The sequence below is a fragment of the Orbilia oligospora genome, assembly GCF_000225545.1.
Source record: "Orbilia oligospora ATCC 24927 unplaced genomic scaffold scaffold00043, whole genome shotgun sequence".
Taxonomy (NCBI): domain Eukaryota; kingdom Fungi; phylum Ascomycota; class Orbiliomycetes; order Orbiliales; family Orbiliaceae; genus Orbilia; species Orbilia oligospora.
The window spans coordinates 197,427-224,729 of NW_011645600.1; the positions used below are offsets into that span (position 1 = coordinate 197,427).

Here is a 27,303-nt window from a genome sequence, read left to right on the forward strand (position 1 = left end):
AAAGCACACGACTGTTTTCTCTTTGCTCTCTCTTCTTTCTCTCTCGCTCTTCCTCGCTCTCTCTCTCTCTTCTTTCCTTTTTCTCCCCAGTGTGGTGGCAGAAAGCTGGTTTATTAGCCGAAACGGCAAGGGCCTTTTTCCACACTAAAGTTTCGGTTTCAGAAGTACCTAAGTACCCTGCCCACCAATATCAAAAATGGATTTCGACCTGGATCTTTACTATCAATCCGCCGTCTTCCCAGGCTTTGGCGAACCCACCCTGGAGGAGACGGAGGCTGCCACCAAAGCAGCCTTGGAAGCTGAACTTCGAGGGATGAGAGCCAGTTTTGCCTCTGCCTCTGGTATGGAACATCATGAACTGTTCATGGACCCGTCGACGGCTTGGGACTTCACTTCCAACATCAATGCCAACAGCAACAACACACATTCCAACACAACCTCGTCAACCGCCTGCTCAACCCCCAGCCTCCATGCCCTCGATGAAATTATCATCAAGTCCGAACCAACCGAGAACTGTTCTCTCCCACCCGATTCGCCCCAGAAGAAGCGGAGACAGCCGTGGGGTAGACAACTTACCCCTCCCACTACCAATCTCCCACCAAGGTAAATAATTCTTTTTTCTTCTTCTCCCCTGCCATGTGCATGTTGCATGAAATATGGATTCTAATTATGTGATGTGATCTCCAGAAAACGTGCCAAGACAGATGCTGAAAAGCAACAACGTGCCTATGAGCGTGTGATCAGAAACAGAAAGGCCGCTGAGACCTCTCGCCAACGAAAGCAGGCCCAGCAAGATCAGCTCTACAGGGACCTCCAGGCCGCGTTGGACGAGAACAAGGCCTTGAAGGCCAAGATCGGTGCCATCGAAAAGGAATGCACCACCTACAAAAGCCGTTCCACTCATCTCCAACTGCAGCTGCAGGGTATCTCCAACGGCTCCACTGCCATGTCTGCCGCATTCAAGGTTGAGGACCCCGTCGCTCCCATCAAACTGGAAACCGCTGGGGCGGCCGACCACTATGTTAGCCCATCCTCTCTTACCTGCGAATCACCAGCCAACCAATTTGACGACATTATCTCACCTACCTCCTCGCTTGCTGGCTCTCCGGAGACCATGTCCGAGGATGAGAGCCCTAGAACCCCAACAGAACTCAAGTCTGGGGTCTACTCTCACATGTTCAGCCATTATGCTACATACCCTTCTGACTCCATCCTCCTCCCAACAGCCAATGCTGCTGCCGAACCACGAAAGATGGCTAATGCCATGGACATCAGCGAGCACTTCAACGATGTCTTCACAGCATTGAACTATGATAGAAATCCCGAGGCTGCCCAACTCACTGATTTCGTTCAGAATTTGTTTTAAAAATTGAAAGCAGCAATCTTGATTGATTTCGCATTTCAAAACATAACAAGTCATATTTTGTTTGGCTTTTTGTCATTTTCATCACCTCATATGATGCATTGGATGCCATGAGGGTCTCCCATGGTTGGAGACATTATACCCCCGGCCTAGCCTTGTTTTCTTTGTATAGAGACACAGAGTATCAGAGCCGCAGGGCGGAGAATCATACTAAGATCACCACTAGGGCAGTGGTGTTTCGTCTGTCGTTATCGGAGTCTTTTTTTTTTTTTTTTTTGGATTCAAACGGGAATCGCTACTCTAAAAGAGGGATAGCTGCCTTTCCTGTCATCATATTTCTCTCGCCCTGGGTGCTTTTGGTTTCATTTTTTATTCTTATTCACATTTTCATTTTTGCAAAAGAAAAAATATATATAAAAGGGCGTTATCTGGAGCAGCGGGAATACTATACGAGATAGAATCCGAACTAGTTGGTTGGCGTTTTTGCGTTAAATCTTTTGGATTCCAATGGGACTTGTATATACTGCACTATAGCAAAAAAAGAACAAACAAAGAAATAAAACAACAAATAACAAATGACCCATCTGTTCCTATACATACACATAGGCTTGGTTTGATATCTAAGACGTGATCATAGCTGAAAACTCTGGCGATGCAATTTATTTTTGTGAACAGACTGAGCCAACCCAAAGTGTGTTGACTGTGTGGTGGTTTTTCCGCGCGAACATTGAATTTTTGAACCTCACAGTTCAACCTGCGTCCTGCATCCACATACATAGTACTTTTACATTAATTCTGCAGGCTGCACGCACCCCACCATAGCCATCGCGGTAAGTCACCACCCACCAACCCCAGCCATTGGCCACCACATGCCTTATATCTTACCTTGGACTGGTTCGGCTGTAGACGCATACTCAATTTGTATAATGTACTAATCCAGACTCTCCCAAAAAAGCAGTTCTAGGCTATCGACGTTATCGATGTTATCCAACCGTTCACACGAGCCCCTCAGTTTTGCTAGCAGCTCTACTTTACCCCACTATATTTAGAGAAAGGACGGTGCATACATAACGGCGACAACCTGCCAATCGGTTTCTTCTACCAATAGGACGGTTCACATTCAAGGATTTGCTGTTAATTGGATACGGAACCGATATACTACGCTACGAAAACCGCCTGGTACGACCTGCCATGCACGCTCTCCGCTGTGCCGGACGGCACGCCAGCACAATTCCGAAGCCATCTTCGGGAATCCGCAGGGTACCTCCGTCGATAAACCTAATAACTGCCAACCAATCGGCACAGACAGCATGCAGGCGGCCGTACTCGTCCAAAACTAATGACGCCTCCTCTGAGCGTGGTACCCCGATCAGAGAGCTGGGGACAGTAGGCAAAATCGAAGAATACTACCAGCTCCAGAGGGTCAAGGGAATGACACCCAATGAAGCTGCTAGAGATGAGGCGATTAACGAAATCAACCGGGAGAAAGTCAACCCGGAAGGAGGAATCCCATCACTCCGCTTTACCGACATCAAAACCGGGACAAAATACCATGCAGGGCGCTCGCTAGTTACTGGAGAGGAAGCAAAGGAGCTTTATAACGAATTCAAAGCCCATACCGCCATTGTGAAGCCGGGGCCCACAGATTTGCCGGGCAAACCGACGCAAGTTCACATTTTATACAGAGAACCGACGTCACCACCTGAACGAATACTTGAGAGCATTCGAAGATTATGTTTCAACCCATCTTACATCGTAACAAAGGAGTTCGGCCCACATGCAATAAAGAGCACAGATTTGATCAACGTGGAGCTGGGGTATTGCTCCCATTACTTACCACATGAAATGAAACCCATGGTGTTGGTGCACAAGAACTGGACGATATCAAAGGGCGGAAGGTCGCTAGAAAAGATCTTTCGCTTTGATAATAGAACTTCTGCCCGGGTTAGTTAATACAGCCTCTTCCTCTCCTTCAAAAATTTCCTTGATCCCATCATGACTAACGTGCTTTTTGTCCTTTATTAGGATTTTGCAAATGGGCTTCAACGGCTTATCAAAATCAAGGTCACCAAAACCATGCTTGTAGAACACCACCCCGCATTTGGTATTTATGGTCGACGAGTTTTTGTTCGTTGGGGTACCGAACAGCCGCATGAAGCCATTTCCTCGTGGGATATTGCCTGCGCCAAGCAAACGGATAGATGGGCAGGTGCATGCAACGTCAAAGATTTACTCCCTGAAATCCTTGACTGGACCTTTGATACCAAATTTGTGGATAAAAGTAACCCGGAACAAACTCACCAGACACAGACACAGCAATCGGACCCTGAAACCAACGCTTCGGATAATTTGATGGACATTATCGAAGGATTGATGGCGACTACGAAGAGTCTGATGCAAGCTGCTGAAGAACCTTCAACAGTCCAATCTACTCTGTCAATGGCATCGGAGGCTTTGTCAAAGACAATAGAAAAGATTTCGAAGGAGAAAGAGGAAAATAAGGAATCGGCGGCCGCCAAAGAGGCCGAGGTTCTCCGATGGTTAAACAGCGAAGAGGGAACCCCCAAGCAGGAATCACCAAAGGAAACCGTGGGCGTACCTCAGGAGGTCATCGGAGATTTGGCGCCTGCGGCAGAGGTGGAGGGCTCGGAAATTGTAAACGCTGAAGCTACAAAAGCAGAGACTGTAGATGTAGTAGTGGATGTACAGACTGAGTACCTGCCTTCAGAAACAACTGAACCACAAACCGCTGAAGCAACCACCGTTAAATTAGAGACGGAGGCCGTGCCGGCGGAAGTGACAGAAGCTGTGCAAGCTGAGGCGACAAAAACTGAGGCTGAGGATGCCCCAACAGACGGCCAGCCCCCAAATAATGAGAAGACATCCCAGTGAGAAGATGAAGGACGTATGTACATTAATTCTTAAGATTCGACTGTATATATATACACCCACACCCATGAGATATCAAATCATATGCTAGAAGTACTTCTGTCGAATACAATGCAGAGTATAGATCAATAAATCGAATCAACTCCCAAAACTCCAGTTCCCCATGCATGCTAGCCTTTAAACAACTCCTAACGTTACCGATGGTGCATTTAATACCAATCGAAGGCCTTACTTTGATCGTTCCCATAGATTCTCGCTTTCGCCGGGCAATCGCTCTACCCGCTTTTGCTCCCAGCTATCGATATCCTTACCCATCAGACGCTGTTTTTTTTTTGTCAGAAAAATTAGTACTCAACTAGTATAAAGAACACGACATAAGTGATAAGAAACATACGTAGTACTCCTCGTTGATATCCACCCCTCTTCTATCTTTCTGCATCCCCAAAGCTTCCTCCTGCGTCATCTACACATATCGAAAAAGTCAAATCAGCCATCTGATACAACTTCAATCTGAGCGAAAACTCCTGATATAACTACTAGTTTTTCATACCTTCCTAACTTTCCGGTCATGCTTCTCATACCGCAGCGCCTGAGCAGGAGTGAGAAAGAAGGCACCGGCAACCATGGTCAATATGAAAGGTAGACCGAATAGAGCGAATGGATGCCGCTTGAGGTGTCGGCGGTACTTTGCGGCAATGGTGTTCTCCCATGCGGAGGAGCGGAATGTTTTTGATTGAAATGTCGGCATGTTTTCCTTCTTTTCGATCTGTCTTTCAACGAGAACGGCTTTATCACAAAATCAAATTGAGGATATCCTCTCCTTCTTTCTTTTTTTCTTTCCTCGTTTTGTTCTTTCCTTCTCTTTCTCTTTGCTTCTTGAGAAGAGGAAGAATCGGAATGTGTACAAGCTAGTTAAGTTCCAATCGATCGATCGATGTCAAATACGTAGTACAACAACATGGACGCGGTCGTGGGACGTCAGGCCATTTTCGAGGTCCGAGGTCGAAAATGCCAAGCCACAGTCCAAAGATTTTGGAAAAATTCACAACGCAAAAATTGCAACAGGACTAACTATTCCCCAGAAAATCCGCCCCGAAGCATACGAGATGTATCATTATCAATGAGAGAGAAGACTATAGATGCTATCAAAAGAGCTCTGAGCCAAGCCACTACTTTAGAGTTGTACCTCTTCAAATTCCTACAATTCAGCTATAATATTAATAGCTACTTAGCTTAAAAAAAACCCAGTCATAGCTCGAGCTTAACGGCGGCTTGATTGATAGCTCTAGTTCGCCACCACAAAATGGAGGATTACTTAAACAAACAGCTTCTAACAAGGGAAGAAGAGGGGGGGGGGGAAGGGTCCGTCGAGTAGGAATAGTCAATTATGCTAGAGAAACATTATGCTATCTCTCGCTCGGATTCATATGTATCATGCTACTCTTTGTTTTTGAACTTGTGAAACATGTACTTCATATTACAACGCCCTATATTATTTTTCTGTCCGAAGGCTCATGATATCGAGTCCGATCAGTATGTACCGACCTGTTGAAAAAGGGTCTGGTAGCTCTATCCAGTAGGCAAGTAAGTACTTGTTTAGAAAAGGAAGAGAGAAAAAAGCAGTCCCGCTGCAATGCGCCTTAGCCAAAAAAAAAGAAAGAAAGAAAGAAAGGAAAAAAGGAAAAAAGAGAAGACGCCAAAGCAAAGACACTGTAAAAGCCACAGCATGTACATCACTAGCTTCAGTCATGCTATGCATCCTAGCTATAAGATCATCATACTAAGCTTAGCCCGCAAAAAAAAAAAAAACGAAAAAGAAAGAAAGGCAAGCAGAAAGAAACCCCCAGAGCCATCTGGAGCTACCGGGTAGGTCCTCGCATCCACGGGTATACTTTCCTACCGGAATGCATGCAGGTATAATCCACATCATGTATATCAAAGCAATAGGATCATTTCTGTATCCCTCTCTTTTTTTTTTTTTCACGCGTCCTTTGCATGCTATTTCTCCGTCCGGAACTTAGCGAAGGCACGGCTACCCGAGTTTTTGTGGTTTTCCCAAAGCGCAGGGTGCGGCTCGCTTCGATGTGTACGAAAGCGAGATTGATAATCCTTATCTAAGGAACTTCTAGAAGGATGAACCTATGGAGTAATACTTGATGCGTGCTAGAGGAAAGTATAGACCAAGGTGGTATTTAATCCAAAGGAGGGGTAATCGAAAGCTTGATCTCTAAGATCCCTTCTTTCCCTTACCTTTCAAAGAACCAGAAGAGAGAGAGAAAAAAAAAGCTTTCCCTGCAGCAACTGGTCCGCTCTCTCGAAGAAAGAAACCTGGTCCTAGTAGCTAGCTAGCTACTTCTCCGCAACCGTATTCACTCCGTCTGGACTCGCAAGAGGCCATTGGCTAGCCTCACGCCACTAACCACCCTTGCTCAAAACCACAGACTCAACACAAACAAGTCCCATTAGTAGCGTTACGAGGCAATCAAAAAAAAAAAACCCCCCCCGGTCAGACTGATATCTACAAGATAATATACACATACAATAAAAGTAAAATAAAGAGATAAGAAAGATGCCTTGCGCGGGGATCTTCACCCCCTGCCAAACATACCACACATTCCCCGAAAACGCTTCGTCGGATCTAAAAACCCTCATGCGTTATGGCTTCCCACAAGAAATCGCGGAAAAGGTGTTAGACACCAGGGGCATGACGAACTGGGAGGTTCTACAACCGGATTGTACTGCCCTTCTGTTCAAAAAGTACTGGGACTGGATGAATATGAACATTGCTTCGAGGAGACGGAGAAGAGGGACGGAGAGGGAGATGATGGAGGAACTGGATCAGATGGTCGGGTCGGCGAACGGGAGAAAGAAATGTATTATTCTTTAGAGGAGTTTAGGGATTGTATTGCAGTGGGTATGGTATATTCCTTGCAGGACATGGAATGAATCCAATAGCATTAATGGAGATGGAAGTCTTGTATGATAGAGAAGCTGCGTGTATCAGTTTTGCAGCCTACCAGTTGAAGGAGCGCCTGCTATGGTCATATAGTGGCGGGGAAATGATTAATTACAAGAGTACTAGTTTGAGATGCCCATATCCTCCCCCAATATTATACTTCAATATAAACCTGGGCTTTTCGACAGAAGAATACAGAGAGGAAGAGAATAGAGTAGAAAAATAATATGAAAAACAACCCTCCCGTCCACGAAAACGAAATTCAAGTTGATGTATTTGATCAATACTAGATATCATATCGATCGACGATAGCTCGCGCAGGAATCTTGTAGAGGGCTAGGAATTCATCTCTGACCCAGCTTTCATGGATCCCATTAGGAAGTAGTCCAGGGTACTGCTCAATGACGTCTTGAACCCCCAATATCGGGATAGGGTTGCCATTCGCATTCTTGATTTTGTCGGGGTCGATTACCATTACCGTAGCGTCTCGTGCTCTACCCTTATCAATTTGTTTCTGAGCCCAATTAAAGGCATGGCTCTGGGTACCAAACGTGGAGATGAAATGACTGGGTTCGTCAGAATACCAGTTAAGATGAATTTCGAGCTCTTCGGCAAGGTGGTCGTAGTTGCAAATTTGGATAAAGCCGTCCGCACAACATTCAAACCCGCCGGCATCGCTGTAAATGGTGTGAGAGACGCCGGGGAAGTGAACGCGGTAGAGACGATTGGGGTACTCGTGCGGGCGGAGCCTAGGGTTTGGAATGGTGGCCATTGTGGGGTTTAATCGAATGTCTCCGGACGAATGAAGCTGGGTAATTGGAGGATATGGAGGAGTGACGATAGGGTCTTCTAGGACGGTTGGAGAAGTTTATATGAGTGGGGTCTGGGAAGAAAAGGAGATGTGCGATCTGGAACCAATGCGATAGAAAGTAGCAGCGGGAACAGCAGCAAAAGCAAGTAATTTAAGTCAATATAAATTAAATTCGACACTCCATTGCATACCGCAATGTCATAGGAAACAAGGCTTTAAAAACGCCATCCATGGACACCGAGACTATTTCTCTCGAATAGAATATCTACCTAGGAGGGGGAGTCCTTTTGACCTCGTCCTTCTCCGGACGATGAAGCCGCCGTTTTTTCAGCACTATGGCTTTGAGTTCAGGCGCTTTGAAGGGGATTAAATGTTCCTTGGTCATCAGATTCCCCAGCTTCTATTGGGGAATCTAACGTCCTAGTCATCTAATAAAGGGTGTATATACTTTTAGTCTCCTCGGTCTCGCCGCTACTTTCCCCCCGGCTAGAATATATGTATCTAGTCCGAGGGGTTTGCTATATGGTCGTTTTATTTCGCCATCGTCAGCTGGGATCCTCTGTGGGAGCAAACACCCAGTCTTGCTTCACTAGACAAGAGTGTATTTTATTTCCTCTTGGGTCGAAATCTACATCCTAGAGTACTGAAAAGTACCTTCTTAGGTATGTATGTATCATTTCCTATGTGACCAGGTCCCCTGTGATTCCATCCTGTTGTTCTCACTCATCCCTCTTAGAGAATATGTGTACGAGAACGGAAAGAATAGTTCACTTTGACAAGCAGCTAGTAGTCGTAACTTGAACTCTTTCGGTAGTCCTAGTTTGTATATAATCTCCACCTGTGGCGTCTCGAATTCTCCAAGTTCCTGTTTCATATAATCATCATCATACGATATTCAGAACCTTGATGTGGTGAACCGACTACCCTCTGTGGCCCTTTCCCCTTCTTCTTCTTGTTCTTTATTTTCTAACGGATTGATAGTCTAGGAAACCAGAAGAATCGCTGTCTAGGTATTCTATATCATCGAGCCGTAAGCTCGTCGTCTTGGGTGTCTCTCGTTGTTTTCAACGGTTTCTTTCCTTTTGGCTGTCGGTTGGTTGTTCGGTTTGAAGAACTCATACTTTACCGGCTGAAATTAAGAATTTCTAAAACGATTTAATGGAAGATACGTTACTCACAAGGTCTAGATATATATGGATGTGTATATAAATATGTATATGTATCTATGCTTGATCTGTGAAGAGATAGTTTTGTAGAAGAGAGATGAGATGAGATGAGATGAATGAAAGAAAGACAGAAAGAGAGAAAGGAAAGGAAAGAGGAGGTAGACATGGAGAGAGGTATTTAAGTTACAAAGAGGTATCGAATGCGGGGTTTTAATTGCAGTTGTTAATTCAAAGAAAAAGTGCCTGAAGTGACCACGCCGACAACACGGTCTCGAGGGGTGTGCTGTGTAGCGAGGAGAGAGGGGTGTTACTCTCTGTTTCTGTCGGTCTTTCCCAAATAGGCTTAGCTCGATATGTCTCTTATAAAACTCACCGCCAAATAAAATTCTCTCTTCTTCTTCTGACTTACCATCAACATCAACATCAACATCAACATCAACATCACCAACATCATCTCGTGTTAACCCCATCCGCGCCATGTAATAATTTGTAAGTCCGCTCCCATTGACTTCGCATCATCCGTCTCTACCCAGCAATCACCATCTTTCAAATGATGAACTATTCGTGTCGCCCCTATCAGACCAAATATATGGTGACCTACACCGTCCAAAGCCAAACGGACTTTTCTGAACTCGAAAGACCAAAAAAATCTTTTTTTTTGCACAATCCAACTTTTCACCCACCAAAAAAAAACTTTACTTAAGTCACACGGAACGCTAACATAGTTCTTCCAAAAGGTTCATGTCTTTTTTTCCTCTTCTCTTTCTTTTCTTTTCTTCTTCTATTTTGGAAGATTCTTTTTGACAAACTCACCAATTCGACATCGTAACACTCCAACAGCATACAATCATCACAGGGTAAGCCAAGATATCATTCATTACTTCTCTACTCTTTCTTTCTTTCATCAAAACAAACCCGTCGTGTCGGGAGGGAAAGTGCTTATGATGCAAACATATCCATGCTAATACGGAGCCGTCGAAGTACTACTTCTTCGGTTGCTGACGAAAAAAAATATTCTTTTCATCTTTCAACTGAAGCCTCTTTCCCTCCATTATACTTTCACTGCGCACCATTCCCAAAATTCCGAGCACATATTGTATTCAACTTTGACTTGGTCGCACGTGCTAACTGCCCCAAAGGAACAGAAGATCTTGGTATATATATATACGTCCATCGCGTAGAATACTTGGTCGAGATTTACTTCTCACCTATTCACCTATGTATATACATACTACATATACATACACATAAGATACTTTATAATACAATTTAAAATATGAAAATTATGATTTTATCGATATGCCGCGAGCACGTCGTCGTTCCAACTATACATATCGTATCACCTGTAGTCAGCACGTGTCCTTCGATCAAACAGTAAAGTCAAATAGGTAGTATATAAAACATACTTCAAGAACTTCCCGCTGAGCCCTTTATCCGCCTTCAATGCCAGATTCCCCAATACCGCTCCCACATCCTCCTATAAAAGAATACCCCCCTCCGAGATTAGCCATATCTATTCATACCATCATATAAACAAAATGAAAGACAGAGAGGAAGAGAGAAAAACAATACTAACCGGCTTAACAATGCTCCCGCTCTTCTTCAAATTCAAAAACTTCGCATGTTCCTCCGGTTTCATGACCTTCCCATGGACTTCTCTCAATGCAGTTTGCATATCCGTATCCACGACTCCAGGTCTGATCGCCACCGTCACAATATCCGGTTCTTCAAGAGCTAACGTCTGGTTCAAATGATTCAACGCCGCCTTGGAAGCTCCATATGCACCCCAGCCAGTCTGTATAAGCAGCCCCCAAACCCCTCTATCATTAGCTTCATGTCTCTACCTAGTCTCTAGGATATCTAGGAAATAAGAAGGAAGGAAGGGAAAGAACATACATAAGCTCCCACAGCAGCCCCCGAACTAACCATCACCACTCTCCCCTTCCACCTCCTCAACTGCCCAACAGCAGCCTGAACAACCTCCACATTCGACAAAAAGTTCGTTCTAAAAGTAACCTCCCAATCCCCGACATCCGCATCTCCAACTTTAGCCACGGGATCCAACCTCCCATGGTTCAACACCAAGGAATCGATCCTCCCCCATCGTGATAATGCAACATCGATGATTAGACTTTTCACTTCGGATTGTAGTTCCGACGGTGGGGATGAGAAGTCTACAGAGACGGTTTCGAGGTTCGATGAATGTGTTATCGAGAGGGATTTTAATGCCGGTGTTAGGGTGCGAGTTACGGCGAGGATGTTGGGCGGGCTGGGGAGGGCCAGTAGGTGCTGGAGGATTGCGAGACCGATACCTGTATATATACAGCCGCGATATATATAGATATATCGCTTTGATTTTAGCCTTTGCCGCTTTTCTCATCTCTCTCTCTTCTCTCTCTCTTGTTTTTTTTAAAAAGTATTTTGATCAACTATATAAGTATATATAGTATAGTAGGGGACAGTATACGTACCTCGTCCGGCACCGGTCAGTATTACTACGGGTGTGACACTCATGTTATACCTAATTGTTTGTGATACTTTGATATCTCTTTGATCCCAAATTAATTCAACCGAGCCCAATTTATACTGAAACAATCCTTCTTAAGAAAAAGCAGCTTAGTCATGACCGTTCTAAACCATACATCATCAATCGGATCTTCAAATCCAAAAAAACCCTGAATCACAAATTAACAGCGAATGTTAACTGGTAATTGGTAGTATCATCTCATGTAAGTGTCTATTAAGTAAACTAAACTATAAAACCTATCCCTCATTTTATGTATACTAAAAGTGAAGAAAGAAATAAAAGAAAAGAAAACAAAAGAAAACAAACTATTATACAGCAACATTATTAGAAATAAAACTCGCCCGTATGAAAAAGCGCGATGATGCAACCAAGCTTGCAGGAGATATATATATGTAGAGAAAAAATGTCAAGAAACAGAATAAAGGAAGCCGTCCGTATATATACAACGAAGAATCCCCACCTGCAGGAAGAAGAGTAAGAAGAGATGAGTAATGAGAGAAAAGAAAGAAATAAAAAAAAACTTCGTCAGAGATGCATTGCAAGTTTTTTTTGACCATTGATGAGTTAAAATCCCCTCCCAATGGCCCATTATTAAAGAGTAGCGGTAGCAGTAGGGATAGCAGCAGCAGCAGCAGCAGCAAAGTTAATGTTTTTTCTCGTCTCTTTCGTCTCTTTGTTCTTCGGTTTTTGTAATGTTAGTAGCTATCTCCTTGATCATCCTACCGACCCAAAAAAAAAAAAAAAAAAAGAGAACAGAACAGTTATGTAAATAACCAAAGAATCATCAAGAACGGACAACAATAAAAAAAGAAGACAAGCCCACCGTATTTCGTCCGTTGTTCGTTTCACCTATGCACAAAATGTCCCAGTTGATGCGCTGTATAAGTAATTTTGTAGTTGCCCCGTAAATGCTGCCAAAGTTTGAGCTCAGTATTCATTATCGTAACCAATTAATTTTGGAAAGCGGCTGAAAAAAAAAAAAAAAGGAAGGAAGAAAGAAAAGAAAGAAGAAAAGAAACGGAAATACTCAAGAGGAAAAGAGAGGGAATAAAAGAAGGAGAGAAAAGGGGAAAGAGGGGAAAGAGGGAAAGAAAAAGAAAGCGATATTAGTACAACTAGAACACACCGCTAATGCATATACCCATGAAAAGCAAAGAAATAAGAAGAAGGTATCCCGTATAGAGAGGAAAGAGGGGATAGGTGGGATAGGTCAACACTTTAACCACTTTGTAGAGTCTGAATTTCGACATTAGACTCCACAATCAAGCTTTCATCCAAGAAGCCACACTGCCGTCTGCGAGGGGTCTCCTAACAAGCCACTCCGCTACGGTTTCGTAGCAAAGAACATACTGCCTAAGAGTCTGAACCATCGAAATCCTCTGATCTCTCAAATTCTCAACTGCCTTCTCGATCAAATCCACGCGATCGTCGTTGATCCATTGTCCTTGGAAGTCGTTGTTGTCAAACCCGTATCGCATTGGGGAGTCTCCTTCGTGGTCAACACCATTCTGAGGATACCTTCCACCTGCGCTTCTTACACGCTCACGCTGGCGCCTGAGCATGTCAATGACGGAGTCGGTAGCACAGAAAGTGCCAGTTCGGCCACAGCCTGCACTGCAATGAACAAGAACCGGCCTCTCGCCGTCAGCTCGTGAGGAGCGCCTATCATGGGTGGTTGAGGAGGAAGAACGCCGGGAACCGCCGGAAGAACGTATCACCAACTCAGTCTGTTCGATGAGAGCGAGAATATGGGCGGGGTCAGCTGGGGCGCCAAAGTCGGGCCAAGAGGAATACTGAAGCTGAGTTATTTCTCGGAGAGGGGAGAACGGGTGGGAGCTGTGGCTCAAAGTGAACTTTCGCATAATAACATGAGGTCCGTTGAATTCCTTGGGCGATTCGGGTTCATTGCGACTAGAACTTTGGCGGCGTATCGGCCCTTCCTTCTTGTAGGCATACCCGTTGGTTTTGGCGGGATCCAAAGGAATCCTTTTCTCTGAAATGTTATTCAGTTGGTACGGACCATAGCTATGTTCCTTCCAGTATTTGTGGCACTTGAGCTGGCCTCCCTCGGCTTCAGCAGTAAGCATAACTATAACACGAACATCATGGTCCCAGACGACGCTCCAGAAGTCTCGGAAAGTATGAGGGATGGGACCCTGGGTTGCAATATATCTCTTCGAGCTAAAGTCGGTCGATACGTAGCTGGCGTTGATATAGTCGCACGATTCGGGAGAGTAATCGGTAAGCCTAACCCTCGTATGGTCGTACGGCCAGATATTGTTGTAACGATTCTTCGCACCCTTTTCCACACCGGCCAAAGTATGAGTTTGAGGCGGTCGGAGTGTCTTTGGTGATTCGTAAGTGACGTTGACGTTTAGAGCGTCCTGCATCCTGCGCTGTTCGGCCTTCTCCAATTTCAAGAACTTGTCGGCAACCTTCTTGGCCCCGTCTTCCCTCAGGACATCTCGCATCCATTTTGGCATCGCTCTACGAACTTCCGAAGTGATGTAGTGTGGAATCTTCAAGGAGATCTCGCCGACACCTCCCAGCAAGTCCATATTCTGTCGAATGTTAGAAAAGAAAGGGTTTGCAGCAGCCTTTGGCATGACACAATTGAAAGCTGGTGGACCACCGTCCGATGAACCTGATAGTGAGAGTGAATTGGTCTTCTTTTTCTCCGTTTGGAGAGGCCCTATGTCAACTACTCCAGGGAATTGATCACTAAATTCCTCAAACCCGCCTAGAAAAGGAGAAAGAAGAAGAAGAAAAGTATGTTAATAATTTTGATATTTAAACCCAAATTAAAAGGAAGCCAAATAGAAAGTATACGTACCACTTAACAGATAGGCATCTCCTTGCCAACCTTCTCTAACAAATTTGCTGACGGTGTGCGCTGCGGAAGCGGATTCCTTGACGGTACTTGAGGATGCGTCGTAGACGACAATATTGTTAACCTCCTTCCACCTAGCGAGTTGCTTCTTCATCTCAGGCCCCCCGAGACTCTCCGTTAGTTTTGCGATATTGAAAGACGGTCGCTTGAGGAGAGTGGTGGGGATGGAAATGTTGATGGAGCCTCTGATCCTAGATTGGGAAAATTGCTGGAAGGGTCGCAAGTCCAGGAGAAGAGTCGTTTTGGGAGCTAGATCTAGGATCTGGGCTAGCTTTGAGGCGTACATCAAAGATAGGCCGTCTACTTGAGAGGAAGGAGGCAGTGTTGAGGACCTCTGTCGGTCGAGAGGTGGTGGCCTCATGGTAAATTCGCCAGAGACTGAGCCTCCCTGCAACAAATGTGGCATGGATGATGAGCTCCAGCCAGAAGCCGAGACGGAACGGCTTGGGATGGAGGGATCGTATGTCACAGGGGAATCATATCTTGGCTGGTCAAAGTAGTTTTGCGGTTCCTCATATATACTATTATGCCTCGATGAAGACGCAACAGCCCTTTGTTGCATTTCAGCTTCGGATCTAGGAGAAAGAATTTTCCTTTCAGTTCTAGAAGCAGAAGCAGCTGCAGAATAGGAGGAGGAAGAAGAAGATGAAGAGGAGGAGGAAGCAGCAGAAGGGTCGTGTCGAGGGGATTTCAAGGCACCGGCGAAAAATCCATCGATGGAATCGGACATGTCCCTGCTTCCACCCCTGGATCTCTGATAGGCAGCATGATTTTTATTGTGAGCAGCAATAGCAGAGGATTGTCGGCGAAAGTTCTCAGAAGTAGCAGTAGGCATGGTGTCGATGTCAAGAACGTGAGGAGATCTGGCGGCTAAGGATCGGAGGGAGGAGGTGGTCGACCAATTATTATGAGCGTATGATTCCTCGGAATCTCTGTCGAGACCAAAGTAGCCCGAGGCGGGGCTGGCAGTTGTAGCTGAAGCATCGGGGCCTCTAGGTAAGGGAGTCCTTCTGGGATAACCTCCGGGAGTGCTGGGAATGTTGGCAGGCAGGTCAGCAGGAGTGCCGGGGATGGTGTATAGATGAGGAGGTTGGGTATGCTGAGATCTTGATTGGGAAGCAGGAGCAGATGAGGATGTAGCAGAAGCACCAGAAGCACCAGAAGAAGGATTCCTGGGACTGAAGATTGGATTGTAATCGAAGGGAGTACCAGGCGAAGGGCGCTGGGATGATGTCAATGACATCTTTGGGAATTCGTGGTCGGCGAGGTTGAGGTGCATTCAATCGAATCCAAAGCGAACCAAGCCAAAATCAAATCAAACCGAATCAAACCAAGCCAAACCAAACCAAACCAGGCCAGGCCGGGTCAAGTGTTCTTGAAGAGTTTGGAATATTAATTAAATCCTTGATGATATCCCAAAGAATTGAAATGCTTCCGTTCGTTCTTTCTTCCGTACGTACGCACGTAGGTTCGCCCGTTCGTTCGTTCTTTCGTTCGTTCGTTCGTTCGTTCACTCGCTCGTTCCTTTTTAATCGTTCGATCGATGGTTTAGTTTTATTCAGTCTAGACTTGTTCCAGAGTTCCCCTTTTTTTTTTTTTTTTTTTTTTTTTTCTTCTTCCTCTTGTTCTTCTTGTTCTTCTTTTAAAAAGTTCCCTTTGACTGGCAGCTATATTTTAATGAGAAGAGGGATTCTTCTGAGAAAAGAAAGAGCGAAAGAAAAAAAAGAAAGAAAGACAGAAAGAACCGAATAAATAAAGCGAAGTGGAATGGTGAAAGAAAAGGGAGGTCGAAGGTGGCGGCGGTGTTAATGGTGTTAGTGGTGATTGTGATGGTGATGGTGATGATGGATGATTGAAGTGATGAGAGACGGAAGAAGTGGAGAGGATGAGGCTGATTGAAGCTATACTTTGATGTTGGAAGTAAGTGGCCGTGGTCGTGGTCGTGGTATAGTGGTAGCTGTGATGATGGTGATGATGATGGTGATGATGATGATGATGATGATGATGGATGTTGCAATTAATGTTTTTTCCTTTGGAGGAGAAGCTGCTACTCAGCTTGAAGAGCCAAGTGAACCCAACTTAACTCAGCTCAGTTCAACTTAACTTAACTTAACTAACTTAACTTGCTCTGACTTTCTTTTCTTTCAGACTTTGACTTTGACTTTGACTTGCAGACTTTAAATGGCAGACAAGCAAAGCAAAGCAAAGCAAAGCAAAGCAAAGCAAAGCAAAGTAAAGCAGGGCAAAGCAGGGCAGGGCAGAACTGGTCGGGTCAAGACAAATACAAGGCAAGGCAAGACAAGGCAAGGCAAAGGCAAAAAGGACAAGCTCGAATCCGATTCAACTTACTTATAGTATATATACTTCCGATTGAAGTCAAATGAAAGGAAAAGAAATGAGATAAAATAAATAAAATAAAATAAAATAAATAATTGAATAAAAGGTTAAATTAAATTAAAATCGATTCGATTCTATTACTGTTCCGGTTCTCAATTATATGATATTCTACTACACAAGTATATTATATTACATTACATTACATTACATTACATTACATTACACCGCTGAAGGGGAATCGTAATACAATACATGTAAAAAAAAATAAAAGTAAAAAAAAAAAAAACTGGTTTTTCCTTGCTTTCTCTGCTGTTCTCCTGACAAAGCAGACTTATATACCTCTCAAGTGAGTAAGTAAATAAGTAGGTATACTTCCTTCCTCAGGGAAGTACCGATGACTTACACGGATATGGGAGTAAGCAGCCAGGTGGATGTCTCAGGTACTTGCACAGGACGGGTGACTACTTAGCTAACCCCTCTTTTTGTTGAACCGGCCTGTCAGCAGATATAATATTAATTGACATTCAAGATACCCGACCAGGTCTTTCTGTCACTTAATCGATATTCAGGGTCTTTCTCCTTCTTTCTTTCCTTCTTTTCTATTTCTTACTGCCACTGTCACTATCACCAGATATTTACTTACTTACTTACTTACTGACCTACTAGACTTCTTTCTAAGTCGGTAGAACGAGAGCAAGAACAGGAAGAAACAGAGTCCTGCAGAGTCTAGACCGCATACAATCAGCCCATCATTGCAGCCAACGACGTCATCCTCGCCACCAATTCCCTCATTCGGCTAGATTCTTTCTTCGTGACGTCATAATTCTTGGCTTCCCAATCCTTCCCAACAACAGACCTTTTAACCAAGTAACTTTAACTGATACAGGTACCCACTCATTAATCCCTCGATCACGATCACCTGGTTATCAGCCCTACACTCTCCCCCCAGGTATGTACTTTTCATACGCTACCCACTAGCACTCACCTAACCCCTACTGGTCCTTTACATACCGACTTAAGAAGTACTACGTATACTTGTGAGATACGAATAGCATCGCTAGCTAGGTCGTACAATGTATATAACTCGCCAAAAAGTAATAGTAATGGTAATAGCGACTAGAACAAATTACATATGTACAATCCAATGGATAGAATAATCAATCGGTTAATCAATCAAAAGAGAACCCGTCTCCGTGATACCGTTGGCGTCTGTGAATACCCGTCATACTCATCACCATCGTAATCATCATCATCCTCGTCATCCTCCGGCCTGACCGCCTTCCTCGCCGTGAAAAAAGGTGTCTGCTTGATATTATCAACGTTGCCGTGGCTCTTCCCTTTCTTCGATTTCCCCCCAGGTGCAGGTGTCGCAAATATTGCCGTACCCGTCGCCGGATACGAATGAATCTGATGCACCACTCCAGCCGCACCCCCATACATAAGCCGAGGTGCTGCCGCCGCCAAAACCGGTGCTGGATGTCCCCCCACCTTCGCTCGAAAGAACCCAAACGCGAAATTACTAAAAAATATACACCCGAACGCCAGCGCCAGACAGAACACCATGCTCTTGTAACTAATATGTTCCACGAACCCATTGATAATCTGCGCGAACGTCTCAGCTGACACCTGACTCCTTCCCGTATTATACGGGTCCATCTCCGCGCATGCCCTCCATTCCATGCACTGTTCTGCCATCGCCGGTACCATCAAACCCGGTTGGCATCTATTCTCCACGAGCTTTGCGTTACAAGCCGCCACCTTGAGTTGGGCTACAGCCGTGTAATCATCGATCTTCTTGTTCACGTCCTTCTGAATCGTACTCCAGACCAGATAAACAAAGTACATCACCACGGACGCGATCAGAATGTTTATTGTCAGCTGTAAGTATTGCGACAGCACTTGTGGTATATCCCGATGTGTCTCCGCCCAAGTCCGTTGTGATCGTCGTTTATTGGTCGCCGGTGCGAACGGACTATCGGAATCCTCAGAATCGTAAGAATCTCCCGAATGGGCCCAAAACACATTTTGACCCGACCCTTGCTTCCGTCGTCTCCTTTCCACTTTCTTCGCTGCCTTGTCGCTGAACTTGTGTGCCTTCTTCTCGCCCTTGCTGGTTTTCTTCGGTGGCAAGAATCCAAAATTCCCAAACAATCCCTTTGCTCCCTGTTGCTTCTTTATTGTCGCGTCGGGTTTCGTGTCAGGATTCGACTCTTCTCCCTTCTTCGCTACCGCTAATGGCATTGGCATTGGCGTCTTTGTCGGAGTATCATCTGTCATCATCGAGTCCATTCCCGCGACACCGGGTGCAGGTGAATCTTCTGCATCGGAATTCACAGACGGAGACCTCAAATCGCGAGCTGTCTTGAACGCAGACGAGTCGAGTGGATTTTGGAATGGGGTAAAGAAGAACGGCTTCGAAGATGGTGTCGTCATATCGAACTGTCGGTCCTTAATTGGTGTTACTGCAGTTTCGCCATAATGTCCTGCACCATCATCACCATGATATCGACGTTAGAGATGTGAGATCGCAAAAATAATATATGAAGTAGTATTTTTTTTAAAAAAAAAAAAAATTAAAAAAAAAAAATTAAAAAAAAAAATTAAAAAAATGAAGACTAGAGATAGATATATTTTATCGTACTTTTTCTAGGTGGTCCTCCTTGCATCTGTCGCTCTATGTTCTGCCGCGAAAACGGCGACGACGGATCCGTTGGCCCGGTTTGATTATCGTAACTCCAGTCCATCGGAGACGCATGATTGCGTGAACCAGCCATGGTTTTGTAATATCCCTATCCGCGAGTCTAGTGGGGCGATGCGAAATAAACTCGGTGTGGATAAGAGCGGTAGATTTGAAGGTGTCGATGACTTTTAGGAGATGTCGAGATGAAGAGAGACGGAAGAAGAGAAGTGTCAACAGCGAAAACAAACATCAACACCGCGCTCACTTCATGGCAACCACCACCATTACTACCACCACCACCACCACTACTACTACTATCACCACCACGATCATCGCCAACATCCATCCATCAACCTCAACCACACCCTTCTCGTATCGTCATTCCACGACATCACCAACTTGTTTTTAACCTCACTCGTAAATTATCTTCTCCAATGGCCCCGAATAACACCGTCAGTACGGCTCTCCATGAAGCCAACGACATCACAAACGCCGACAAACCCTTCAAATCCACAAGCTGGAAACCTGCCGCCCGTAGAAATAAAAACCTTAAGCAGGTATTGATCGAGGTCAACCGTGCACAGGCTGCCTCCATCATAGCTTCTCAGGCTCAAACCGAAGCCAATACGGGCGATAACACTCCAATTCCCGAATCTACCCTTGCTGGTCTGTCTGCTCGTGCTAGTGCTGCTCAACAGGCTACGGCACTCCAAAAGCTCTCTCTAACAGTTGGCCAACCAGCACCGACTTATGGCAACATTGATGCTGCTCCATCTCTTCACCCCGCGAACTCGGGTCATTGGTGCGATATCACAGGACTACCCGCAAGCTATGTAGATCCCAAGACGAAGCTACGATATGCAAACAAGGAGGTCTACGCGGTCATCAGGGGACTAGGACAAGGAGTTTCCGACCAGTTTTTAGCCGTCCGAGGTGCAAATATTATTTTGAAATAGGTTTCCTTTCGTTCATTCAACATTTGGTTTTTCTTTAAGGGCGCTGCGCCGGCGTTTATGGGTTTCCTCTTAGCACGGCGTTATCATACGATAACTACGAAACGATTACGAAATCATCTAATACACCCCTCCCTCTCTTACTAGCTTCAAAAGCCCATTCGTTTTCCTCAAAGCTTATTGTAATCCTAATTGGGACACATCCACTGTCGTCTCCCCTCCTAATATCATCTCGGCCATAACCTTCCCAGTCCCCAAGCTCATACTAATCCCCCACGGTCCATGCCCTGTGGCTACGAACACACCACCACCTCCACCGATATTCGTATTCAATCCTCCTAAAAATGCATCAGGAATACGAGAGAGTATAGGTTTCCCAGCTGGCGTGACGGGTCGATGGCATAGCCCCCTCCTGATTACGTTTGCCTCATTCGTCAGTCCATTACGCGTGCTATCGTCGTGGTCGTCGTTTTTGTCGCCACCAACACCAAATTGCACTATCAGATCCTTTGCACCAGATATCAACTTTTGAATATCAGCGTCGTTTTCCTTGACATCTGTGGCAAGTTCCGGGAGCGGGATAGTTGCTGAGTTTATGCCGGCAAGATAGATGTCCCCATTGACTCTGCTAAACGCCTCCGGATGCCAGTCTAGACCATCGATGCTCGAAAAGACCGCGTGGAGGTCTCTAGGTTCGGTCTCCTGAGACCGGTGAGCTGGTGACCGGACAACTATGCTATGTCCGGCCAGAGAAGAGATCGGTAATCGATACCCCGACGTTGGGAAGAGCTTCTCAAACAGCCGACCGCTCCAGGATCCCGCTGCGATAAGAATGTGCGAGCAGGAAAGCACTTCCTCCTGTTGCTCCTCCTCGGCCGTACCGTTCCCATTGGAAATAACCAGTCCTTCCAGTCGTTTGTCGGCCGATTGGACAACCCTCACAGGTGTCACCGGATGTCGAATAGTAACCCCGCGTCGCCTGACCTCCTCGAGCAAGAATTCGCATAATCCAAGCGGGTCTCTACGGTTTCAAACCGTCCGAGTTTTGCATCAGCAGCTGATTCTCATCGTTTTTCTTACAAATCAAAATCCGATTCTTTTTCGAGAGAGAGAAGAAAAAAAGAAAAAAATCACGCAGGACAAAGATGTTTCACTAAAATTCGGATTATGCGAGACGACAGGGAAAAAAGAAGAGAGAGACTAAAAAAAGGAACGAGGGGAATAAGGGAAAAGAGAGACATACAGTTGCGCAGTAGAATCGCCGGTGCACGATAACTCCACCTTTCCACCTTCACAGTTCCACCAAGCAGGTGCAGTGCCACGTTGCACATTCCCGTCATCTTCACCTCCAACCCCAGAAGAAGCATCAACCCGACTAGTACCGTCTCTCAGCCAATCATCCCCCCTCTTCCTGCCTTCTTCCCCGGTACCTCTTTCAAAACTATAGCTATTACTGGGGCTATAACCCCACCGTCGTCTCCCATCATTAGCATCCGCGAGCTGCCGGTGCAAACCAAAACTCAATTCACCGAGTTTGGACGATGCGGCGCCAAACCAGTCCTTTGCCAGGAAGCCGCCGGCACGGCCGGAAGCGCAGGCGAAAAGAGTAGGGGATGTATCTAGTAATGTGATATTCTGGGGTGAGACTTTGTGGTGATTATGAAATAATGATGGCGAAGATGACGATGAAAGGTAGTAAGCAGTGGATAGGCCGATGATGCCGGCGCCCAGAATTATGATTGATGAATCAGCAGGATTAGTAGACGATGAATGGGGAGTGTTGTCAATTGTGGTATTTTGCGGCATGGTAGTGTATTTTTGCCGTTTCTGGGTCAATTACTCTACTATTCTATCAAGTATGTACTATTCAATGCTTCGAAACCTATTGGCTTCTTCTTCTCTCTCTTTTTCTTTTCTTTTTCTTCGTTCTTTCGTTCTCAATCCCTTGCGAGTCTACCAATTTGGCAATTAGGTCAGCGGAATTCGAAAGGCCGTTGAACTGCCGGATTGGAAGGGGGAATGAAGGGAAAGTGGGTATTCGGGCGACGGGGTAATGTCTGGCCGACTTTTGGCTGTAAAACCGGAGCGAGCAGAGAGCGATGCGAGGTTGTGGAATGCCAAATCAGATGCAGGATACCTTATACGTCTATCACATTAACATACCTTTTTTCAAAACTTCAATTGCTTGCTTTGTCAATTGAATAGATCGATAGACGGGTGGATGGATGAATGGATAGGCAAATCTAGGGTTGATTTTGAGAATTCATTCGAAAGGTGTTCATTACATTTCATGACTTTCATACCAGGTAGAAATTACTTTTATATACAAAAACATCACGCTTGAAGTTTAACAACGTGAAGGATCAGTTAGAGTCGTTGTTTCTTACTTAACAAGAACTACATTCGAATTCGCCATAGCTTAGCTTTCTTTTTTACCTTTCTCTCTCACAAACGCCCCGTTGCGGTGTTTTTCGAGCTAGCTAAATAATAGCTAGCTAGCGGAGTTACTTAAGCTAAGCTATCCATTCTTCTACCTTTCTTAAATTTGCTTCTGGGCGGACGGGACCAGCTCGATCCGTGGATCCCGGGGAACGGAGATTAGCTAAGCTAAACTACAGTGCCACAGCGATTACATATGTCTGTCTGTCTATCCGTAGACTTCCATCTTGGTTTTTTGAATCCGCACGATTCTGATAGGTTACATTCCCTTATTCGAGATTCTTGCAAATAGAGGTGTATTCCCTCCCCTTCCCAAATTTTCTTTTTTTTTAATTCTTAGTGACATAAAATATGGTTATTTGGGTATACTAAAAAGTCAAGTGGACCGGATGGACCCGAGTCAGTGTCCAGGGACCGAATTTCCTAAATTGAAGAATAAACGAATGTCGAATCGAATTATAATATAATAATATCACGAACCCTTTTTAAAAAAAATAAAACAGAATGAAAAGGTTTGATGAAAAAAATATAACGTTATAGATAAATGTTATAATAATATAATACACATGTAATACCGTTTTGCTTCTCTTCGCCGTTTCGGCTCGTATTCGAATTACTTGTATCAAAAAAAAGCCCGTCTCGGTCTCTTTCGATACACCCGCGTTCTCATGCATATACATCGTACTTACATACTGACCTCCGACATCCAAAAACAAAAAGAAAAAGAGTATTCGGTAGTTAGTCAATATAATTCATTATCTCCAAGAAATCTCCAAGAAATCTCCCAAGGCTCTCTGGTTGTTGTTACAAGGTTGACTTTTCGAAAAGCGAACAAAAAGAGAAAAAAGAGGGAGACAGAGGAGGTAATTCCAAAGACAGTAGCTTGATCCCGCAGTTCATAATTCCAGGGATTGATGAAATCTATATCCCATGCGGCTGGCATTATACCGCAGCTGTAGTATACGTACATACAGCCGATTTCTCCCCCTCAACAAAAAAAAATGGGAAGGGCAATCTCGGGTCCGAAAAATCCCAAGGGCCCTCGGGCCCTTTTTTAACCTCCTTCTCCGTTAGAGCGAGAAAAAAAAAGTGGCTCCCAAAAATGCAATAAAAATCGTCATTCGCTTCGTTTCGCCGTTAAGCTAATGCTGAAAACTCACAAAACACCCCGAATGATAATGCCCTGTAGTTATTTTATGCACAAATGTAAGTATGTACGTGGTTTTTTTTTTCAAGGGGAGGTAGTAAACCTAGTCAAAAGTGAGGGAAAGAAAATGAGAAGGGAAAAAAAAAAAAAGGACTGAGGCGTATGTATGTGATATTGATAACAAGCTCAATTCGTTCGCCTTTCGGGCCCAACCTTCGGCTCCTAATCACGAGTCGGGCGAATCAATTCATCCATTTCGCATATGCCCTGTGTAAGCAAAACAATCCGTTAGACGTCAGTCATACACGCACGCACGCATAACGGGAAGGGAAAAAAGTGATGCAAACAGAGACAATCGTATCTCGTATTATGCTAACGTACCATCTAACCCTCTCCACAACCCCCCTCTGAGCCCGAACTCCATTTCTAATATTCCCCATCTCCTCCAAATCCTCCAAGAACTCTTTCATCACTACCCCTCTTGGCAAAACGTACCCGGCAAGCTGCCTGAGCACATGGATCTCACAAAGCAACAATCCATGCTCCTTAAACGTTAAGATGCTGCTTCTCTCCCCGTGGACCTCGGGACCACGGCCCTTGGTTGCACGGTATGCCGCACTGGTGGATAGTATCCTGTCGATATGGCGTAATATGCGAACCATACGGCCCTTTGCTTCACCTTTCTTGATCCCGTTCCGCCCGCCCCAGGCGCTTCGCATCCAGCGGGTTGTGCCAACAACGATCAACACCCCCGGCGTAAGACCTAACATGCCGAATAGTAACTGCTGTGATTTCAACATATTATCGATCCCGCTGACTGCTACTTCGACGTCGACTTTTGTCTTTTGGATTTGAATCAACAGCGAGCGTAGCAGTTCGCCTGTAACCGCGCCGCGGATTGGTTTCTTCATATCTTGTTCGTAAACTCGTAGGACTGGTGTCAAGTCCCCCTGTTTGACGTTTTCCCTAATCAATTCTATTTCTGCGGGCGTAAGTGGTGTAGAAGCATTTTCTAAAGCGGCGGAAGGGTTATCGATCGCAAATTCGACAACCATGCGTTCCAAACTTTCGCGGTCTGAGATGAGGGATTCGCGGCTCATCAGGGCGACTTCTTGATCTTCACCTGTGCGAATCGTGCTGATGATACGTTTGATCGGGTCGACTACCCAGTTATCCCAGAATTCATAAGCAGTTTCACCGGCTTCCCGTATCCACATTTGAATTGCTTCTTGTCTGTTGACGAGTAGGCGGAGTAATGTCCCCGATGAGAGGAATACTGCCGTAATGGGGATCCAATACCTCACTATCCAACTGGGTCTGCCATTTACTCTCAATATCTCCCTTGATAGCAATTCCTGCTTGGGTAGGTGTCCCCTCAACATTTGCTGTAGACGGTGCGAAAGAACAGCAACATCCTCAAACTCCGATGCCCCGCCGCCCGAGCCCATAAACACCAAATCTTCAAATTGCTCAACCCCACCGACATGGTGTATATTGGAGACATTCTTGACCACATTATCCATCAGCACAATACTGCGTTCGACAACCCCCTTCCAATCATCCTTTTCAACATCATCATCCTGCCCAAACATTAACCCTTCGTTCATCAGTACCCCCAAAGCGGAAGCCTGCATGGCCCTTAATTTTGAAATATTCGCATGCTTCTGATGGATTGAATGCGTAATCAGAGCGAACGGCGATACCAATCTTGCATTAAACACCGATAAACTCCGTTCATGCCAGGACGTCCGTATGAGACCGTAGAATCTCTGAGCGGTTTCAGATAAGCTGGCTGCAGCTGCAGCCGCAGCTTCCGGTTGGATTACATTGTCAGCACCGATTAATTCGCCTCTTTCGAAGCGGATACGAGCATCGTGATAGACCTCTTTTGCAAAGTCGTAGAGACGCCAAGGGGAGGTTTGAAGAGAGTAAAGTAAGGTATAGCGGTATGAAGAAAGAACTTCATCCCAGTAGTAGATATCATCGCTTAATGGGAGAGTAGCGTCGACAAGAGAGAGTAGTATGACGCCATAAGTCTGTATGGCGGCCTTGGATACAATAAGCCATGATAACTCGTGTTCAAGGTATGTCCCGACGTTTTCGTCGTTGATTGCAATTGTAGGGTTAGCGGCGGATATGTCGGCTAAGGAGAGCAGGGATGTAATCTGCTGTGGGGTCAGGAGGGTGGACGAGGTGGATGAGAGGGATTTGATGATGCCTTGGAGCTTGAGAATGCGCGGGGACGGAGGAGTGGCAAGGGAAATCTCTCTGGTGGTCGGATCGGAGTCGGAGACTGCGGAGGGAGGAAGAGCGGAGATTTGTTCAAGATGCAACCTGTCGAGCTGCAGGTCGATGGCGCGGACTTGGCTGTTTTAATGGCTCCGGGTTAGAATAGGAATGCAAACGAAGCTGAAGTTAAGAAAGACCAGAAGGGAACAGCCATTGCTTACTCCGCGACAAAGCTCATTGGAGATGGATTCCACAATCTCGTCTCGTGAACGAAACTTAGATGGAGTGGTAGTGATAGTAGTAATAATAACGGTGGTTACAAGTCTCAGAATATTTTTTTTTTCCCTGGTGGGCAACAGCTGCAAGGTGGGGCAGAATGGAGTCGAGACGAATGCAATGCAATACAATGACATCCATGTTCTTCCAATCGGAACGCTTCGATACTGTCATCGGGTGTATTTGCTGACTGTCAGCTTCGTTCGCCCTTCCATCCATAATGCATCCATCAAAAATCAAAATCAATACCAGTACCGTTGATATCAATGCAATATACTGTGAATTCGGCTTTGAAGTATGCGGCTCAAAAAAAAAAAAGAGACATCACTAATGACGCCACGAAGGATCATAGTCCATGCAAAGCTGCATCCGTGCTGGGGCACTAACATCGGTACTTTCAGGGCTCCGGGTCCGGTTTGCGGACTGCCTCGGCCGTGGCCCAAACAAACTGCCGCGGGCGCATTCCCCCTAAACCATTTTGGGGGTATCAGTCTCCTAAACTCCTTCGCTATCTCCGTCTTTCCCTCAAACTCTGACTAAGGCCTTAGTCAAAGGGTGCCAGTTCCGACTGCGAGAGAAGGCTGGCGAAAGGGCTGCCAGGGAGGCTGAATAAGCAGGCCCCGGCTGGAACGTCCCATAC

General features: G+C 45.3%; 11 protein-coding genes across 11 annotated transcripts; 4 read left to right on the forward strand and 7 right to left on the reverse strand.

The window, feature by feature from the left end:
• Positions 1-196: 196 nt before the first annotated feature.
• AOL_s00043g63 (uncharacterized protein) lies at positions 197-1,366 on the forward strand (the record flags this gene model as incomplete). Its single annotated transcript, XM_011120550.1, has 2 exons — positions 197-603; positions 688-1,366. 2 exons carry the CDS (start codon positions 197-199, stop codon positions 1,364-1,366), a joined length of 1,086 nt encoding a protein of 361 aa, XP_011118852.1.
• A 1,188-nt stretch (positions 1,367-2,554) lies between these two features.
• Positions 2,555-4,255, forward strand: AOL_s00043g64 (uncharacterized protein; the record flags this gene model as incomplete). Its single annotated transcript, XM_011120551.1, has 2 exons — positions 2,555-3,307; positions 3,389-4,255. The coding sequence occupies 2 exons, from the start codon at positions 2,555-2,557 to the stop codon at positions 4,253-4,255; spliced, it is 1,620 nt and encodes a 539-aa protein (XP_011118853.1).
• Positions 4,256-4,480: 225 nt separating this feature from the next.
• Positions 4,481-5,000, reverse strand: AOL_s00043g65 (uncharacterized protein; the record flags this gene model as incomplete). Its single annotated transcript, XM_011120552.1, has 3 exons — positions 4,481-4,573; positions 4,647-4,715; positions 4,803-5,000. The coding sequence occupies 3 exons, from the start codon at positions 4,998-5,000 to the stop codon at positions 4,481-4,483; spliced, it is 360 nt and encodes a 119-aa protein (XP_011118854.1).
• Positions 5,001-6,821: 1,821 nt separating this feature from the next.
• Positions 6,822-7,139, forward strand: AOL_s00043g66 (uncharacterized protein; the record flags this gene model as incomplete). Its single annotated transcript, XM_011120553.1, has 1 exon — positions 6,822-7,139. One exon carries the CDS (start codon positions 6,822-6,824, stop codon positions 7,137-7,139), a length of 318 nt encoding a protein of 105 aa, XP_011118855.1.
• A 355-nt stretch (positions 7,140-7,494) lies between these two features.
• AOL_s00043g67 (uncharacterized protein) lies at positions 7,495-7,980 on the reverse strand (the record flags this gene model as incomplete). The annotated part of the gene is made up of 1 exon (XM_011120554.1): positions 7,495-7,980. One exon carries the CDS (start codon positions 7,978-7,980, stop codon positions 7,495-7,497), a length of 486 nt encoding a protein of 161 aa, XP_011118856.1.
• A 2,496-nt stretch (positions 7,981-10,476) lies between these two features.
• On the reverse strand, positions 10,477-11,699 carry AOL_s00043g68 (uncharacterized protein; the record flags this gene model as incomplete). Its single annotated transcript, XM_011120555.1, has 5 exons — positions 10,477-10,510; positions 10,592-10,662; positions 10,762-10,980; positions 11,082-11,497; positions 11,657-11,699. 5 exons carry the CDS (start codon positions 11,697-11,699, stop codon positions 10,477-10,479), a joined length of 783 nt encoding a protein of 260 aa, XP_011118857.1.
• Positions 11,700-12,974: 1,275 nt separating this feature from the next.
• AOL_s00043g69 (uncharacterized protein) lies at positions 12,975-15,881 on the reverse strand (the record flags this gene model as incomplete). The annotated part of the gene is made up of 2 exons (XM_011120556.1): positions 12,975-14,452; positions 14,546-15,881. The coding sequence occupies 2 exons, from the start codon at positions 15,879-15,881 to the stop codon at positions 12,975-12,977; spliced, it is 2,814 nt and encodes a 937-aa protein (XP_011118858.1).
• Positions 15,882-18,112: 2,231 nt separating this feature from the next.
• Positions 18,113-19,713, reverse strand: AOL_s00043g70 (uncharacterized protein; the record flags this gene model as incomplete). Its single annotated transcript, XM_011120557.1, has 2 exons — positions 18,113-19,422; positions 19,581-19,713. The coding sequence occupies 2 exons, from the start codon at positions 19,711-19,713 to the stop codon at positions 18,113-18,115; spliced, it is 1,443 nt and encodes a 480-aa protein (XP_011118859.1).
• A 340-nt stretch (positions 19,714-20,053) lies between these two features.
• On the forward strand, positions 20,054-20,575 carry AOL_s00043g71 (uncharacterized protein; the record flags this gene model as incomplete). The annotated part of the gene is made up of 1 exon (XM_011120558.1): positions 20,054-20,575. The coding sequence occupies one exon, from the start codon at positions 20,054-20,056 to the stop codon at positions 20,573-20,575; it is 522 nt and encodes a 173-aa protein (XP_011118860.1).
• A 174-nt stretch (positions 20,576-20,749) lies between these two features.
• AOL_s00043g72 (uncharacterized protein) lies at positions 20,750-22,378 on the reverse strand (the record flags this gene model as incomplete). The annotated part of the gene is made up of 2 exons (XM_011120559.1): positions 20,750-21,593; positions 21,816-22,378. 2 exons carry the CDS (start codon positions 22,376-22,378, stop codon positions 20,750-20,752), a joined length of 1,407 nt encoding a protein of 468 aa, XP_011118861.1.
• Positions 22,379-24,400: 2,022 nt separating this feature from the next.
• AOL_s00043g73 (uncharacterized protein) lies at positions 24,401-26,625 on the reverse strand (the record flags this gene model as incomplete). The annotated part of the gene is made up of 3 exons (XM_011120560.1): positions 24,401-24,425; positions 24,540-26,525; positions 26,609-26,625. 3 exons carry the CDS (start codon positions 26,623-26,625, stop codon positions 24,401-24,403), a joined length of 2,028 nt encoding a protein of 675 aa, XP_011118862.1.
• Positions 26,626-27,303: the final 678 nt, after the last annotated feature.